Source organism: Branchiostoma belcheri, unplaced genomic scaffold, assembly GCF_001625305.1.
Source record: "Branchiostoma belcheri isolate BF01 breed outbred unplaced genomic scaffold, Haploidv18h27 scaffold34, whole genome shotgun sequence".
Taxonomy (NCBI): domain Eukaryota; kingdom Metazoa; phylum Chordata; class Leptocardii; order Amphioxiformes; family Branchiostomatidae; genus Branchiostoma; species Branchiostoma belcheri.
In genome coordinates, this window is record NW_017803954.1 from 2,426,498 (window position 1) to 2,444,098 (window position 17,601).

Consider the following 17,601-nt stretch of genomic DNA (forward strand, 5'->3'; position numbering starts at 1 on the left):
AATGGCTTTGTCATTTTGTTGCCATGTTCTGTTAAAATGTCTTCCTAATGCCACCACGTCCACGGGAGCCGTCTTCTGCGGGTGTCTGGAAACAGTTTGTGTGACAGTTTTGCTGTGTATGCTAACGTCAGTATTGTTCTTCTGGGCACTGCTTGTCTTATTAGGCACAACAGTAGTTGTTACAAGGTTCAAGCGCTGTGTGAGCTGCAGTAACGAAGCGTTCCTGTGTATCAATCTGGAGCTGTTGTGCAACCTGTAGCAAACAGGGAACAAGTGCCAGGGTAATCTGACCATATTTGATAACAGGGCTCAAAATACTGGGTGCATGTGCACCTACATTGTATGTGCACCCAAAATAGGAGCTGTGCACTTAATGTTTGACTGTAAATGCACAGGTGCACCTAGATATTTGTGTAGAAGATTATACTTTAAAAAATCAAAGTTTGTTGTGAAACAGAATTTCAGATTCAAGCTCTGATTCAAGGTTTTGCTGACAAAATTATCTCATGTTATGTATCCAAAATCTTTTTTGTGCACCTAAATTTTTAGGCTAGGTGTACCAGAATTTTGAGCCCTGAATAAGAATTCTTCAGTGACTCTTCTTGTATTTCAAGTTGTAAGACTGAGCTTTAGGTGAAAGTTTTAGACGTTTTATCTTCAGAATTGTGAGAATTCGAAAGAAAGAACAGAAGGAACTGGACCATTTTGCACATAAGCCAGAGATATACACAGGAATATTTAGTAATACTCCATAAGCATGCAGATATGGTCTGTTCCAGGAAACAACACAGGAGAAAAGACAGAGGTTTGAAAATGACTCCCCTATCCATCAGTGTTTATTATTTTGATACATTTTGTAGTTAAAATGTTAACTTGCATTATTAATTCTTGCTCCCTGTCTTGCCTCCTAATATCTTATCTGCTGGGACAGTCCAAAGGTAAGCAGCATTTTCAGACACAGTCATCACAAAGCTAATGCAAATCAATTGATAATTGTATGCTTGTATTAAACATTTTGTTATGGCATCAACAATCTTTTTCATTTCAAGGGGCAGCACACAGAGCTGTAAGCTGCAGTTTTATATTAATCACAAAAAGAGGCCATAATCATGATAATAAATATTATTTTCATTATGTTCAATGGTAAGAACACTCTGAAATATTATGTACAGCCCCTGTCACACATAAGCCAACCATGGCCTCCCAGCCCTCGCCAGACCATGGTTAGGTGTATTGTAGCCGCGAGTAAGGTCATTTGTGGTTGGTCGTGGTTGCCTATCTGCACCAGCCGACTATACATACATGTACTATAAAAATCAGTCAGGGAAGTCATGATATTCTGCTTCGATGTGATAAGACTTCAGAGGAGGAAACTGGAGCTGGAGTAGGATAGATTCCAGGCTACTCCCAACAGTGCTGACCTTGGTTGTAGGTCCTGAATGTGTGACAGGAGGTATAACACAGACACCACACTTCCTGTACATGGATGCAGCCCTACCTTTCCAAGTAGTTATTGTCTCTCCCCATGATAGCAGATAATGATGTGTTAACATTTTTCCACTTTTTAGTAACCCTTTTGTATCCCAGACTGCCATCATGACAGTTCATTTCATTCTCCATATTGTTTACCTTGATAACATATTGAACTGTTGTGCTTACCGGGGGTGGATAAGCTTCACAGCAGATTGTGTCATCAGTATAAAATACAGCAGCGAGAGAACTGTGATGATCACCACACCCAGCCCCAGGCGCTGGGCTGCCTTCAACATAGCACTGCAGAGGGAACAAGAAAATTACATTAAACTTTTAACTCTTTTAAAAAATTTTTTTATAAATGTACATGGGTCAGTCATTTACAATTAAAGGCAGGACAAATTGCAGGGTGTCTTAAAAGCTGTTGTGTTAAGCATGATTTCAAGTGGTTTGCTTAGATAGACAAAGGTGACACTTAACAGTCCTTCACTGCACTTCACTTCTCTTGGGCATTTGTCTGGTTTCTATACTTACTGAGAAATGCCAGGTTGTAATAAAACATGCAAATGCTACTTACATGTACTTATCATCCATAAACATTTGCCCTTCAAACCAATTCTATGGAGGACATGTATTTAGATATCATCATTGAGGCACGTGTAATTTCTCGGATGACTAGCTCTCCCCTGCACTGTCAGCAGGTGTTAAGTATTTCAGTATTTGGGTTCACAAGGCGTAAATGTCAAAGTCTACATACTTGGTATCTCTGCAAAAGGTGACTAGGGAAAGTAATTATGTATATGCTGGCATAATCACTTCTGTGTGTATTCTTGTGTATTATAGTTTGTGTGTGCAATTATGCATGTATTTGTGTTTGCATGAGTGTGCCTGTGCATTTGTGTATGCATGTGTGTGTGCTTGTGTGTGTGCGCGCTCATGTGTGTGTATTTGTGTGTGTTCTTGTCTATGTGTTTTTGTGACAATACAGAATTGACAGTTTCCAAATCTTACATCTGCCAGTAACAGCCATGTTTTCAGTACCATTGACAGTACCATTGGGATGTACCATTTTCTTACAATTCAAACAGCAGGACAAAAAATAAATAAATAAATATATATGTGCTCCCCTCTGGTGCATTGTGATTTGGGGGTAGCTACCTACTTCATCCGTACTGAATCACAGCCAAAATGCTATGTAATCACTGATGTAAATACAGCCATTGAATACAGCAGGTACATTGTAAATGCACCAGACACCGAAGCACTTGCAGCAGGTTTGAGCACTGATCCCCTTCCATTAGATGTAGGATCCTGGGCTTTAAACATGAGAGTGACAAGGCTTTTAATGTGCTTAAGATATGAATCTCTCTTAACATGTACCAAACAGCTTTGCTTCACAAATCTTACCCCCTCAACCCACACTGACAATCAGAAGTGATAGTGCACAGTCTAGAGTTCAAAATGCAAGCAATAAAAGAGGCACAGCTAGGGTTTACTATTAAAAACCTACAAGGTGTGGAATAAGTGACTGTCCTAAAACATAAGGCTGGAAAATAACAATTTTAGATCTATCATTTTTGGTACATTCTAATGCACTCACAGTTTGGTCTTTTGTCTCCCCTCCCTCTCCTCCCAAACACAATCCTGTCTGGTGCCCAGGGGAATGACTCCCTCTCACCTTGGCACAGCAATTATTGTTACTTCTGGCAGGTTTGACACTTTGTGCAGGGATGATGCATCGCCCTTGTATGGGAATCCATCAGGATTATCTCAACACAAGCACAGAACTTACTGGACTAGACGTGGATAAAGACTAGGCTGCCTAACGTCAGATCAAGTTAGGAGACATTAACTACTGTTTAACCATCAGATCTTCTTTTGGAAGAACACACTTGATAATACATAGGCTGTGCAAATGATACTTTGATTTGAAAGTACAAATTGTCCATGCATGGGTTGATACTAGTGGTGCATACCTAAACCCACATTTAGGTTCAGGTCCGGATTCAAGTCCAGAGGTTTAGGTTCAGTTCCGGACTTGTAAGTCCGGACCTAAACCCATGGCATATACAAAATTGCATGTTGGCAACCTTGCAATGTTGAGTGGGTGAAACTTTGGCCACATAACATGGAGGCCGGTACTTGACGATGCCCGATGGCAATGTTTTCTTCATTTTGCAGCATCAAGCATCAAAGATTTTGCAGTCTACGGAAGGTTTTAGGTGGTTTGGAAAGAAAATTGGTATGTGAAATGGTCTTTTATGGTAATAAGTCCGGACTCGGTTCTTGACTTTTAGTTTTTTTTGGACTTGAACCTAAACATTCTTACAAGTCCGGATCCAAGTCCAGTGAACCGGTATGCACCACTAGTTGATACAGTCGTATCTTAAAGACTTTCTTACTGAGCTATATCCACGAAAACAAGCAAATTCACAGCAAGAAAGTGGTTGCAACTAACCAGTACTGTAAATTTTTTTACAGTTGCAGTTGGAACAACACTGTAGCACAAACATGACATATCTGCAGTGTCATGATTTCGTGGTGAAGAGGCCTGCAAAAAGGTTTACAGTATATTGCTCATGGAGGTTGTGACCTTAAGTACTCCCCAAAGACTCTTTACAACAATGGATCATTGCATAATGTGGTTGAAAGTACTACTAGGCACGACATCCGCCAATAATTATGGACATGGATCAAAACGTCAGTGAAGTAACGGCAATGGATTGAAAGAAAAAATCTTAACCTTTAGCACAGTGAAGAGTAGCTGTTTGGCTACCAATTCTCTATTGGTTACGGGATAAGGCAGCAGGGAGAAGGTACAGGTATCCTAACAGCTGACAAAAAGTGACATGGTAGAGGAATCGAATGACTACAAAATGTTAGAGATATCATCTTCCAGCCCCATTCCCTAGAGATTATTATATCATCTATAATTAATATGGAACTACAAAGCAGCTACATGACCTTGACATTACCATTGAAAAAGGTGGGATTTCAGGATTTACCATGTCCCTCTAGTTCTAGGTCTGTCCTCTCTCAAAATTCCCAATCATCCCACAGTATTTTATTTGTAATAATACCCACGAGAAACAAGAATTCAAAGATTTTACAGGTCTGTAAAATATTAGGGAATATTATAAATGTCTTGTTTTATTCATTATTGAGAATTTCTTGCTGCTATTTTCCACTGGGTTCCATATAAGACAAAAGATATCATATGAATATAGCAGGAAACTGAAGACACTGAAATGAGCTAGCTTAGTGTCATTCACTTCCTCCCAGCCTGTGGGGAGACCATTTTGAGTGCCCTTCCTGTTAGTCACTATTTCCCCCTCACTTCCTGTCACTGTATTGTATTCAAATTACTACGGACACACCTGTACAAGCAAACTGACAAACCCGCCAAAAACAAAACCTCTAGTACTTATTTGTTTGGAACTGCAAAAGAGGAATAAGATACCAACCTAGAATAATACCTAAGGTAAAATAATGTAAGGTAAAAATAATAAAATTAATATTCTAGCCCTGTACCAAGACTAAAGAAAGCGTGATTAGATTGATTGCCTTTGACGCAATTAGATATCTCACCACATTATAGATAATACGTCTTCATTATTTTTTCAATCGATAAAGGATAATTCTATAAGTTACATAATTCCAGGCAGGTTCAGACATTATGTACAGGGCACTCATCGATCCAAAGGCTAGCACAAGAGGTCGTTCAGCCTCCTCATACCTCTACTTCTGCATGTTTGTGTATACAGCTGGCCTTTGTGACTTGATATGGTATAGAGAAATATTGATTTTGAAGAAAATGCATTACACTCTTTACCCAGTGCTCTGATGACATACCTCCAACACATTTTTACAGACAAAAATTATTGATTTTCCAAGATATGAAAAACTATTCTAAGACATTCTTCTCTTTACCACCAAGCTTAATACATGAGTATGTTCTAAAATTTCCCCCATTTACTAACTAAGCCAAGAGATCTACCTACAGTCATCCATCTCTCATATAAATTCCAATTTCATCTCATAGTCGCAATTGGATTTGCGAGTGCAGGTGTTTCCTGACACTAATTTCAAGCCTGCCTTATAGTAATGGTATAACACACAACAGCACCTCCCATTGACATTCAAAAAATTGAACCAATTTGAGCATCAAACCATTTCAGAAAACATCAAACGTAACTGATTCAATTTTTGGAAAGTGACCAGTCCAAATTAATCAGATTTGCTAAAAATTCCTTTCCAAACCACCTTGAAGAAGGTCTCACTTCATTGCCCCATGGCAATCGCAACTTGTCTTTTTAGCAAATGTTACATCCTGAAAAATATCAGCCCTTGCACAACAGGAGCTAAATCCACCACTGCAAACATGCTCAAAGAGAAGTCCCCTGATTCGGCCTGAATGTCTGCAAAGATTTTGCACTGTACAAACTTCAGGCAGCTCCACATAAACATTTGAAATAGCAGACCCTAGTCACATGATCCTTGGTTTTGAGTGACTGGACCCAACTCCTGCTGGCTCCCAGCCAGCTTCTGGGACCTAACTTGGAATTCCTCTGTCTGGCCTTTTGTGGTCTGTGGTTGATGAGTTACCCCCACCCATGTGCAAACACACAAAACAGCCTTTAGTTTAATTCTAGAATTCCAGTTTAAACTAAACATACTAGTATGTAACAATAACGACCATTGAGGACCCCTTGGGAACTAACCCAATTCTGCAGAATTTTGCAGAATTCTGGGAACTGGAGCCAGAATTCTGGGAACTGGAGCTAGAATTCTGGGAACTGGAGCCAGGATTCTGGAAACTTGAGCCAGAATTCTGGGAACTGGAGCCAGAATTCTGGGAACTGGAGCCAGAATTCTGGGAACTGGAGCCAGGATTCTGGAAACTTGAGCCAGGATTCTGGAAACTTGAGCCAGAATTCTGGGAACTGGAGCCAGAATTCTGGGAACTGGAGCCAGAATTCTGGGAACTGGAGCCAGGATTCTGCAGAGGGTTAATCCCCAAGGGGTCCTTGATAGCTGCTACATATACGTATTTCTTATATAATTTTTGCATATAGTTTACAATTTTAGCCCATCTAGATGTAAGGTTGCTGAGATGGGAATTAGTCCGGAATTAAACTCGAATTCTGTTCCGAAGGCTGTTAAAAGCACACACAAACACACACCAAAAAAACCACAAACACACCCAGAATTCCTGATAAAACTACATCTATTTACCCTGTATAGTTCTTGAAACATACCCCTGGATAACCCAGACAAATAAATGGGACAACAGCTAATGAAAGATCTTCAATTTTTTTTTCAGTTGGAAGAAGTTGTATTATGATATTGATTTTTAACAACTGACCTGTGAGAGCAACATGCAGCCTGCAGAGAAAGCTTTTAAAATAATCTTTGCAAGAAGCAAGTATGATTATATCATTCATTTTCCTTGCAGCATTCTATAATCACCTTGTCCTCTAGATCTTGCAAAGACGTTCAACCATCAAGGCGTCATAGAATGATGATGTTATCGCCTTCTAATTGGCTCCCAACTGAGAGGATACATTTCTCTCTATAGAAATAATTATATTTTCTATCCCCCACACGCCACGCAAAGGACATGGCTACCTTGCAAAATACAAAAAGCCATTCTGGGAGGCAAATCATGTTGTATTATCTGATTGTTGATGAAATGCAAATAAATTGGCTGACACTACCTTTCTCCCTGTTGTCTTGTGTGGTAAACAGCAGGTTCATCTTTACAGCGACTGAGAAGAGATTCAATTGTAGGATGGTTCAACTTACCTGGACCCAAAACTGACACTGCTCATATAGTGTGGTCTGGGGCCACCTGGCAGCTGCATGGGATTTTTGCTAGGCCGAATCAGCAATCCTCAAGGACACTGAAATGAGTCTATGTCACGGATGCTGGACAAGGTTTGAAGTACGAAGGAAATAGCAAATGATTGTGGTCCATTGGCTTGGGTCTGGTCACCTGACTATGCAAACAGTCAAATGATTACTAAAGGGATTGATTCAAAGGTTACGTCTTATCTCTATTAGGTGCACATCTTTCATGACACAAAAATCAATACAAAAGGCTGTTCAAGGCATATATTTGGGTTCGTTAGTAGAGATGAAATCATCAGAGTGTCTCCGTATTACATGGCATTATTCTGCTTCCTTCCAAAATCTAAGGTCTACTTGCCAAATCAGTGTGCATGCTTGAAAAATATTGACACAAAAATTTCATATTTAAAAAGGGCATCGACCTATGATTATATTATGCTGTACAAATGAATCTAAGAACATAATCCTAATGCTATTCATCACAAATGGCCTCCAACAAGTCCCTGTCTTTCTGAGCTCCTTAGGTTTCCACAGTGACCTATTTAGGCAGTGTTCCAGAAAAAATATATGTGGATTGCATTGGCAGGTCAAGCATCCTTGTCTGGCAACAGTGCAAATCCACAGTGGCAGTCGTACAATGTAGTTTATGTAAGAGACCTGTGAAATATTTATTTCTTTGCCAGACATCTTTGCAATATCAGATGAAAACATTATGGATCACCAAATTCGTAATATCCACGGTGGCATTCGTACAATGTAGTTTATGTTGAGACCAGTGAAATATTTATTCTTTGTCAGGCATCTTTTGCTATATCAGATGAAAACATTATGGATCACCAAAATTTGTATAAAATTTTGTTTGTTTGAAAGCAACATCTTGCTACTTTCCCACAAAGGTTTTTCATAGTCTGACCAATGAGTTAATATCATATTCATTCCTAACCAAACCCTGAAAAGATGCAGACAAGAATGACAGCTTTTGGTGTTTTAATAAAGAGATCCAATACAATTTCAAGAAATCTGTCAGATATTCCTTAGCACATTTTCAACATCATTTAATAATAGAAGCATTTGCTTTACTTGTTGCAAGTTGTTTTGATGTTGCCGGCACAACACATTTGTGTCCAATGGACTCTTGTTTTGAGATTAAAATGCATTAAAAAAGATAACAATTTACCCCCCCCCCAAAAAAAGTTGGCACTGATTTGTTTTTCATTCCACAGGCAGGTGTGGGAAGGTGGCTAATGTCAACAGTAACAAAACACCACTGTTCATTAATCTAATTAAATGGTACGGCCTAGAACTAATTAATTCCTTTCAAATACAGTCTGCCACACAGACCATGACTGCTTGTTGGAATGAGTCAACAGTCACACACAAAAGATAAAATGGGTCCATATTCCACCCAGTGCCAGGGCCAATTCAAAGTTGGCAGCAACATCACTCACTCACTCACTCACTATCCAGTTTATCGTCTGTTGTTCCCAGTCTTCAGAGGGTTAGACATCTTACATCTATTAACATATTCTGACAGGTCACGTACCAAAGTGTATCCTTAAAAAAATATATCTAAAGAGATCTCCAATCCAATATATGTCTAGTGTATAGTATCACTATTGCACTCCTGCATAACTAAACTATGTATACCTGGAGGGTGCTGCAATACTCAAGCTCAACTACACTGTTTTTGAAAGTGGTGGATGTAGGTATTAACCCAGCGGATAAATGTAAATGGAGGTTAAACCTCCAATATATACAAACTACTCAAACTTTTCGCAGAAGGCTCAATGGAGCTCATGCAGTTTCTTCCTTCTAGAAACCAGAAAACACTGAATAAGCCAAGTCCAAAATACATGCTCCAAATTGACACGGCCCCAAAGCAATGACATTTTTGTACCCACCTGCCAATGTGTCCACACTGGTGATACAGACAGTCAGGCTGAGAGACTAGGCTGGAACATAGTCCGCTAGAACCACGGCTTGCCTTGACGTCATTGTGCCTAGACAATAGTTGTGTTGAGTTCAAAGTCCAAGATCTTTAATATTCATGAGTTCATCCTCGTCTACTTGTAGTTGGCTATGACCATTGCCTCAATCGAGCTGTGGGAAAAACAATGGGATAAATCACATCAAGGGAAAGTACTCATCACAGTGACAGTCAGGAGCATGGGTGACAGGCCACTAAGTTTTGTTGAATTAACATTGCTTTGTATATTGAATATACACTCTCCCCACTGAATCATTCAAGACACACTGGGTGCTCATGTCCAGGTTATAGTCATAAATTAAACCTCCTTGATAAACTAAGAGCATAATAAGATGTCCTTCATTATCAAAAAAACAGAACTATTCACTAAACACACACTGCGTACTCATTTCGCTGAATCAAACAATAAACAAGCACTGGGTATTCAGGTTATGAGTAAGAATATTATTTAATTTTAACCCATAGACACGGGTCAGTGAAGAAACAATGCCAGCCAACATACATAGATTATGACAGGAACCAAATGGTAGAAATTCTCCCCTTTCACCCACTGTACCAGGACGTTTTGTATGCACCATGCGTTGCTGGAATGATAACAGCATCTTCATGATAGGAGAAATTTGATCAGAGGTAGAGTGTTTCTACCTTGCCTATTCAACATGAAGAATATTGACTGGTACAGATCATTGAAGATTAACGTTATGTGGAACAAGGAGATGTAGCAGTCCCTAGGAGGTATCAATTCATATTCAGAGACAGATATCAATAACTGACAGGTATCAGTTACCAAGCATCCGAAACAGGTATCACTATCCAACAGATATTAGTTCATCACTAAGGACAGACATCAATAACCAAAGATTTCAGTTTGGCAGCTGAGGTAGTTAGTCATAACTAACAGAGATCAGTTCAAGACAAAGGGCAGGCATCAGGACCCAACAAATACCAGTTGTGACAATAGATACCAGTTCAGCACCAAGGACAAGCAACAATAGATACCAGTTCAGCACCAAGGACAGGCAACAATAGATATCAGTTCAGCACCAAGGACAAGTACCAACAGATACCAGACATTAGGTCAGCACCAAGGACAGGCAACAATACATGCCAGTTGAGCACCAAGGAAAGGCACCTGTAGATATCAGTTCAGCACCAAGGACATGCACATGTACAAAAGACAGGGATTTTTGCATGAATAATTAATGAAACAACAGTATTAGTTGTTCAGATACTTGTTCAAAAAGTAATACACTTTGGAAATTGAACAGCAGACTTTAGAATATGACAAGCTGCAATTTCACAGAAAGCTGCTAAGATACAGTACAATCATTCTGTAATGCCCGGGTTTACAGAACAAAGCAAAGATGTTGGCATTTTATTCATAAGGAAACTTGTTTGGCTCACAAAATAACAAACAGCTGTAGAATGAAAAGGAGCAAAATAGAATGGTGGTCTTTTGTTAGGGTGTTAACCTAGAATCTGAAGGTTCTGGGTTCAAAGCTTTTGCAGGCCCCAAGGCTATGTTCTTGGGAAAGGCACTTTTCCTCACATGAATCATGAAAAAGAGTACATTGTAACTAGCTTTGGTTAGGGATGTCCTCGCAGATGTGACATAAAGCTGAAGGTCCAGTGTTTTAGGAGAGCCACATCTCAAGCATTTTTTGTACTTCTTCAAAAAACAATAAAGACTATGTGCCTGTGATACAATGTTTCTTCACTAGTAGATCAATAATTCTTGTGATAAGGTTTGCGGTCTCTATTCTAAAGATTTAGGCATCTTGTTTTTTTCCCCAAGTTGCATTTTTTTCGTCACTCCCACTTCAGATGTCGTCCATAATATTTACTTGCTGTAGCCTAAGTTGAGTACAAAGGAATCATTAAACTTACTGTGAGGCCCAGCTGTTAAATTCACAGCAATCCGGTATCTCATCCAAATTCAATCATTTAGTAATTTCACACACAGGACATCCTGCATGCAGCAGGGAAATTTCATCATGTGTACCACAGCATAAGTCCCACATGCAGACTTTAAATCAAGACTAATTCTTTTCAATTTGTTACTTCATTCATGATCAATAGTTTAAATTCAATTCCTATAGAGGGCGTAATGCTTCAAATCCAAGTTTCTGCACTTCACTACTAAAAGTGTTTCTGGGTAACTGCGTACCCAAATTACCGTAGCACTGCAAGCACTACACTTTAGTTGGAGCATTCAATTTGATCGGAATGACTTACCAGTACATCATGTACTTCAATTCTCTACCAAGAACAAAGTGGTGGGATGGATTTTTTTTGCTACAAACAGACCTTTATTTTACAAGGCATATACCCCAGTAACACACACCAAATAACTGTTTTGTACAAAAAAGACAACAGAAAAGATAACATACTCCAAGCAAGTTCCATGCCTCAAATTATCATGCTTGCAACTGAAGAAAACAGTCAATTTTCCCTCACTTCCAAACTGTCTGGAAGCACATGGCTTAGTCCAGAATTTGATTTCTCAGGATGTAATTCAAACTGCTGGTACCAGATATTGCACCAGTGACTCCAATATCCCTGGCTATTAGAAGAATCATTCCACTGTTACAGGTCATTGGATTTTCTGGAAACATGGATGCAATGATTGCTTTTACTACAAGGTACTACTTGACCTTGCCTTTCTAAGCTTGTTATAAAAGACTTATGGGTGGCTTATTCTGTTCTTTCAAAAACAAAAGATATAGTAAATTTCAAGTATCATGCCTCCTGTTCAAAAGGAGTGATAGCCTTTAACAGTTACATGGTAGGAAACATGAGTAAAAAGAATTAAGGCCCAGAATAGACTATCAAAGATAGAATCTGGAACTCCACAGCTAGCTGTATTTGACACTTGCATTGATGGATTCTCAATTTATCAAGGAAGGTAAACCTCCTTTGTGATATAGATCCATTCGGTGAATTTCAGTCCCTCCAAATTTCTGGCTTCATTCATCACGAAAGGGATTACATGTATAAAGTACACTGCAACAACCAGTGATGTTACTTCTTCCGGATCAGTTGTATTCAAAGGTCTTAAGAGTCATTAACCTGGTGCAATTTCTACAAGAATTGCTATATGGAGCTGTTGTTTGGTAAGGCTCCTACCTGCTGACTTTTCTTTTGAAATTTGGGTGCACAAGATATGCACAAAACAAAACAGAACTATAGTTCCACGATCTCATACCTTTGCCTTTATGACTCAGAAATTATATATTAATCCCCGTGATTATGCCCTGTACAAACATAACCTTCTTAGCGAAGGTAAGAAGAAGCCAAACTTGCGTGCTGAGCTTTGTCCTGCTCTTCATTCTAATACTGTTTGGCGTTTCCAGACTTGGTCGTGTTCATCCTCATAACAAAAGAACAGATGTCACTGTGTATTAAGTGCTTAGAAAGGAGCTCCTAATGTCAAACCTGTCTTTTGTTCTTGTGTTTTCGTTGAAGTACAGGATGTCTGCTCTGTGAAGGTATGTACTCGTACGTGAGAACCATATATAAACTACGTGTCATTTATATATTCATCCCTGTGATTATGCAAATAGGATCTTGAGTTATCCTTCTTTAAACATTTTTAAATAAACGCCCCTGCAGTTCCAGAGCAAGCAGCTGGGGGACTTCATCCCCAGCACAAGAGCTACCTACCATCTAAATTTCGTGATCCTAGCATGTCCAGATCATGAGATATCTAAACATGAAGTTCTGCTGCAGTACCACGACAAGCCACCAGGTGGCCCAAAATCTGATCATTTTGAAGTCTCATCAAGACCTACCCACCTTCCACATATCAAGACAATCCATCAAGGCCTTCTCAAGTTATTGTGTCTACAGACACACACACACACATACATGAACGCCTCTGAAAACATAATCTTCTTAGCGAAGGTAACAATAATACCACCGCTGCAGCATTTACTGCACATATTTTTAAATCAAAGTAACAGTACAAACAAAGAGGTTATCTTTCTACGATCTCCTTGTTGTTACTAGTAGCAGCTAGAAGGTTCAATTTCGTTTGAACCTCCTTGCTTGTAGAAAATGTAGTTGAACTTCAAGACTGTAATACAATTACCAGTATAGAATTACGCTCCAAGGAAGTAGTTGAAGCACCGACAGCAGCAAAATGGCAGAACTTTTATATTCAGTAAAATTACTCCTGTTCACATGAAAGGAAATGCCACTCAAACTGAACTTTATGTTGTGGGACTAATAATAGTACACTTGACACATATAAGGATTTCAAGTGACTTTTAGACTACTCTCTAGAGGGTCTGCATGCCTTTTTAAATTCTGGGAGGCATAGCGAGCTATTCTAGTTCAAAAATAGTCAGCAAGCTCATTTTGAAGTTAAGCTTTGTTGGTAAATCATTTGTGAAGCATAACTTAGTAGTCACTTTAATTGTACACATCACTAGCAAGTTATTTGTTATCCTAAATTCATTGGTAAACGTCACTGACTAACTCTTCAGGTGATAAGCTCTGTCAGGAAATTCTTAGTGAAGCACAATGCGAACTCATTTTGGTCATTTTGCTTTAATTCCATGCCTGATGTACATGAATGTACCATGTTATTTGCTGCCCTGAAAGTTAAGTATTATTGAAAAATTGTTGAATGCCAGACTGACAGAAAATCAGAGCATGCCATCCATGCCAAAGCAAGGTGCGCAGACTTGCCAGATAACACTTTTGCCAGACAGTCCTCCTTAATTAATAAGTTTTTGGTTCGCGATACAAGGCAGGTTTTTGGTCATTTTGCCGCCTGGGTGCATGGCGCTGCCCTGAAGTGAAATACACAGCTTGTACAGCTTTAATAGTTGTTATCTTTATCTGTCAATATTAAAGCTCATGTTGCGCGGGGTTTTGGTCAGACAAACTATTACCAAAGGAATGTGCGTTTGCATGGAACATGGGTCGGAATTAGTACCCCTCCCGTTACAGTGATTTTGCCCTGGGGCTGTGTTGCTTGCCATATGGAAACGGATATGGATCGAGGTAAAAGTTATGTAGTATACTCTATGTCTAGCAAGCGGTCGTGAGTTCGCCATGTGGTCAGTGCGTTTTGAGGGAAGATTATGAGGTCCCACCATGCGAACTCACTACGGGCAGCTGAGTGACTGTCTATGGGTGACCTACATAATTTTTTTCCAGCGTGTAGGATTCCGCCTCATCACCGAAACCATCGTAAATTATCTCCACAAATAGGCAGAACAGAAGCAAAATTTACCTTACTTTAGATTGGCAAGTTCCAGGACTGTCTTGTTGGTGAAACTGGTGTGAATGGTGGCTTGATGGGACGATCATGTGAGACTGGAACTTCCAGCTGCCAACCGCCGTTACACCATGACCCTGTACGAATGTGACCCCGACTCGATGTGATGGATGTATCACTCCGCGGCTGGGTTCGGTTACCCCAAGAAGCAGGGCATCACCGGAAGCTCCTTGGTTACTTTGGGACTCGGGATGCCGATCATTGTGCATACGGAAACAGATACTGTCAGTGTGCTAGATCATACCACAAGTCATACTATTGAAATGGTATTGATGGTACTTCTACTAAGTTCTAGGAATTTGCTCCAATTGCACCGGGCAATATAACATGCCCGAGGGCTAATTGCAGGTAGCCTGGGTACCATCCCCAGTAGTATATTCGCAAACTCTATAAATGTAATTTGTTGTGAAGTTTATGTGAACGTTAACGTTGTGTGGTTCGTTGTGTGGTCCGACAGTGACATTACATATATGGCCGTGCAATTTTAATCACATCACATAAGAAATAATGTCGTCTACCAGGGCGTCTTTTGATTATTGGTCTGTAAAAGGTCACGGTAAATGGCAAATAATTGGTCCACGGTTAGTGGACTACCGCATTGGTCAACCGCATCCTCCCGACATCGATCCAAGAGGTCCGACTTTCGAAGGAGTGTTTGCCCACCATTGGCGAGACGGACCCTTCTTGACCATCTTGTCTAGCCTCCACCACGCCTTTCTACGGGAATACGGATCGTAGAATTCGGCAAAATTCCAAGGGACTCCGGCCACGGGGAGGTAGTTTCTTTCCCTCCGAACTGCGCGGCCAGTCAAACCTAATCTTTGGGTCAGAACTTAGGTACCTAATGGCTTATTAAAAATTGCCAATTTTTAATTATAAGTGCAAGAGTATAACATAAATTTAATGTAAATTTTATTTTGGGCATAAAATTGGTCCTAGCATAATGTTTTGAGCATCTATCTTACCAGAAAGCCTCAGGATTATCTAGACAATACTTGTATTTAGATCATACGTTATACTGTTGCAAAAAATTAGCGCCGCCGCATCAGAAGTCTGCGAAGGAGGCTAGGAGCGACGGCAGACGGATCGCAAGACGGGCGGGCGGGCGAACCAGACTTCAGACATGACATTCTGCTAAATGACGTTCTGCTAAATGTCGCTAGATGTCACTGTTGATCCTTGCATAAATGCTTCCCTGAATGATTGTGTACTTTTCATTACCTTCTAGATCATAATTATGTTATTGTTATGGTTATATGACAAACTTAAGGACGTTAGTTTGTGTTTTTGTATGCCCAAAATTATGCAAGAAACGGTAATCATGGAGTTACAAGGGAGTCTCCCTTCTAACTCCATGAAGTACTAGTAATCGACAAGATGAATCAATTGCATAAATTATGTTAATGATTGAACGCTTGTTATAAGACTTGATCCTTACTTACATGACTGAAGTGTTCTGTAAATATGTACTTTATTAAACAATACTTGTGTATGTAAAAAAATAACGTTTGTCAATGGTTACGTCTTTCCTTTTAGGCCTTTCTTACTGTAGGATGGTTTATCTGATGCCAATAATTATGGGCAAACACTTATTGAGTTGTTATAAATATTTCGCCGCTCCTTCTAGAGGCCAAGGCCAGCTTTTTTAAGCTTGTTTCGTTAATTTTCGTAAACAACAAGATACGGGTATACATGTAAGTGATAACGACCGAGAATGAGGGATTTCTGACCATGAAAGATTTTCATTGTATGATTGTGTGTAACTGTTAGATATAACCAAGGACGTTCAACGTTAGCCCTTTTGTGAGTAAGTTTGGGTGGCTCTGAAAAGGGCTGGACTGATTGGAGACCGTATTCAGTCCGTTTCCAGAACAGAAATTTCATCAGTACTCGGTTTCCAGTGCTGATGTCAGCTTTTCCAGTGCTGACTCGGCACTGGAAGATCCTGGAAGCCCAGCCAGATCTGGCGACCATTCAGCACTTCCAGCACTTCCAGCACTTCCAGCACGGGAACCAAGAGCTGAGAAAGTAGAGCGTGGTTTTCGTAGTTTCGCTTTGATATCAAAACATTTTTAAAACGTAAATATGATGTATCAGGAACAACGTAGACCTTCAAACACGCTTTAAACATCTCTCAGTGTACCTTACTCATATATGTAATACTCACATTATGGTTACATAAAATAACAATTTGTCCCCCAATAAATGACAGCCATAAAAAGAGTCTTCTAGCGACCTTGGTTGTTATTGCAGCATAACTATTTTTCATCTTACGGACCTGATTAAGCAAGGACAGTATAATGTCATTGGTTTAAGTTATTGATTACGTCAGTCTTCGTATAGAAAATACGAAGAAAGCCTTAAATCGGCAATTTTCTTGCTCCTTGTCGTCTGATGTTCGATTGCGCAATGCGCTCAAAGAATTCTGGGTACTAGTATTAAAAAGCGCCATTATGTAAAACAATATTACCGTGGCCGACAAGTACAAAATTTTACACCACAACTTTTGGTGTTTTACACCGCAACTTTTGGTGTTTTACACCGCAACTTTTGGTGTTTTACACTGCAACTTTTGGTGTTTTACACTGCAACTTTTGGTGTTTTACACTGCAACTTTTGCTGTGTTTTACACTGCAACTTTTGCTGTGTTTTACACTGCAACTTTTGCTGTGTTTTACACTGCAACTTTTGCTGTGTGGAAAACTTACACCCCTCCCCCTTTACAAAGATTTGTCCCTCAATAAGGTCAAAGGTGACAAAGATGGCGGCGGCCTGAGAGTTAGTGTTGTGAGACATCAACAGAACTATTTTGACAAGTAGTTAAGATTTCTCCTTTTTGGTGAATCTATTTACAATTGTAGCGGTTTTAAGTTAAAAATTGCATCTTAATGTAGTAGTTTGTGTAGGAAAAATCGTACCGAACCGTTCTTTTCTCTGCATATTTTGTGCACATGTGAGGTCAAAAATATTTGAAGACGTGCGGGTTTTTTTTTGGGGGGGGGGT

General features: G+C 39.7%; 1 protein-coding gene across 1 annotated transcript in view; it reads right to left on the reverse strand.

Annotated features, from left to right (window-relative positions):
• Positions 1-14,605, reverse strand: part of LOC109475589 (alpha-2,8-sialyltransferase 8F-like) — a 23,628-nt gene extending 9,023 nt beyond the window's left edge. The window contains exons 1-3 of the mRNA XM_019776288.1: positions 14,558-14,605; positions 9,225-9,323; positions 1,660-1,773 (exon numbers count right to left, since the gene is read on the reverse strand). Of these exons, the coding sequence (XP_019631847.1) occupies positions 1,660-1,769 (110 nt within the window). The 5' untranslated portion in view covers positions 1,770-1,773; positions 9,225-9,323; positions 14,558-14,605. The remainder of the gene's footprint in view (positions 1-1,659; positions 1,774-9,224; positions 9,324-14,557) is intronic.
• Positions 14,606-17,601: the final 2,996 nt, after the last annotated feature.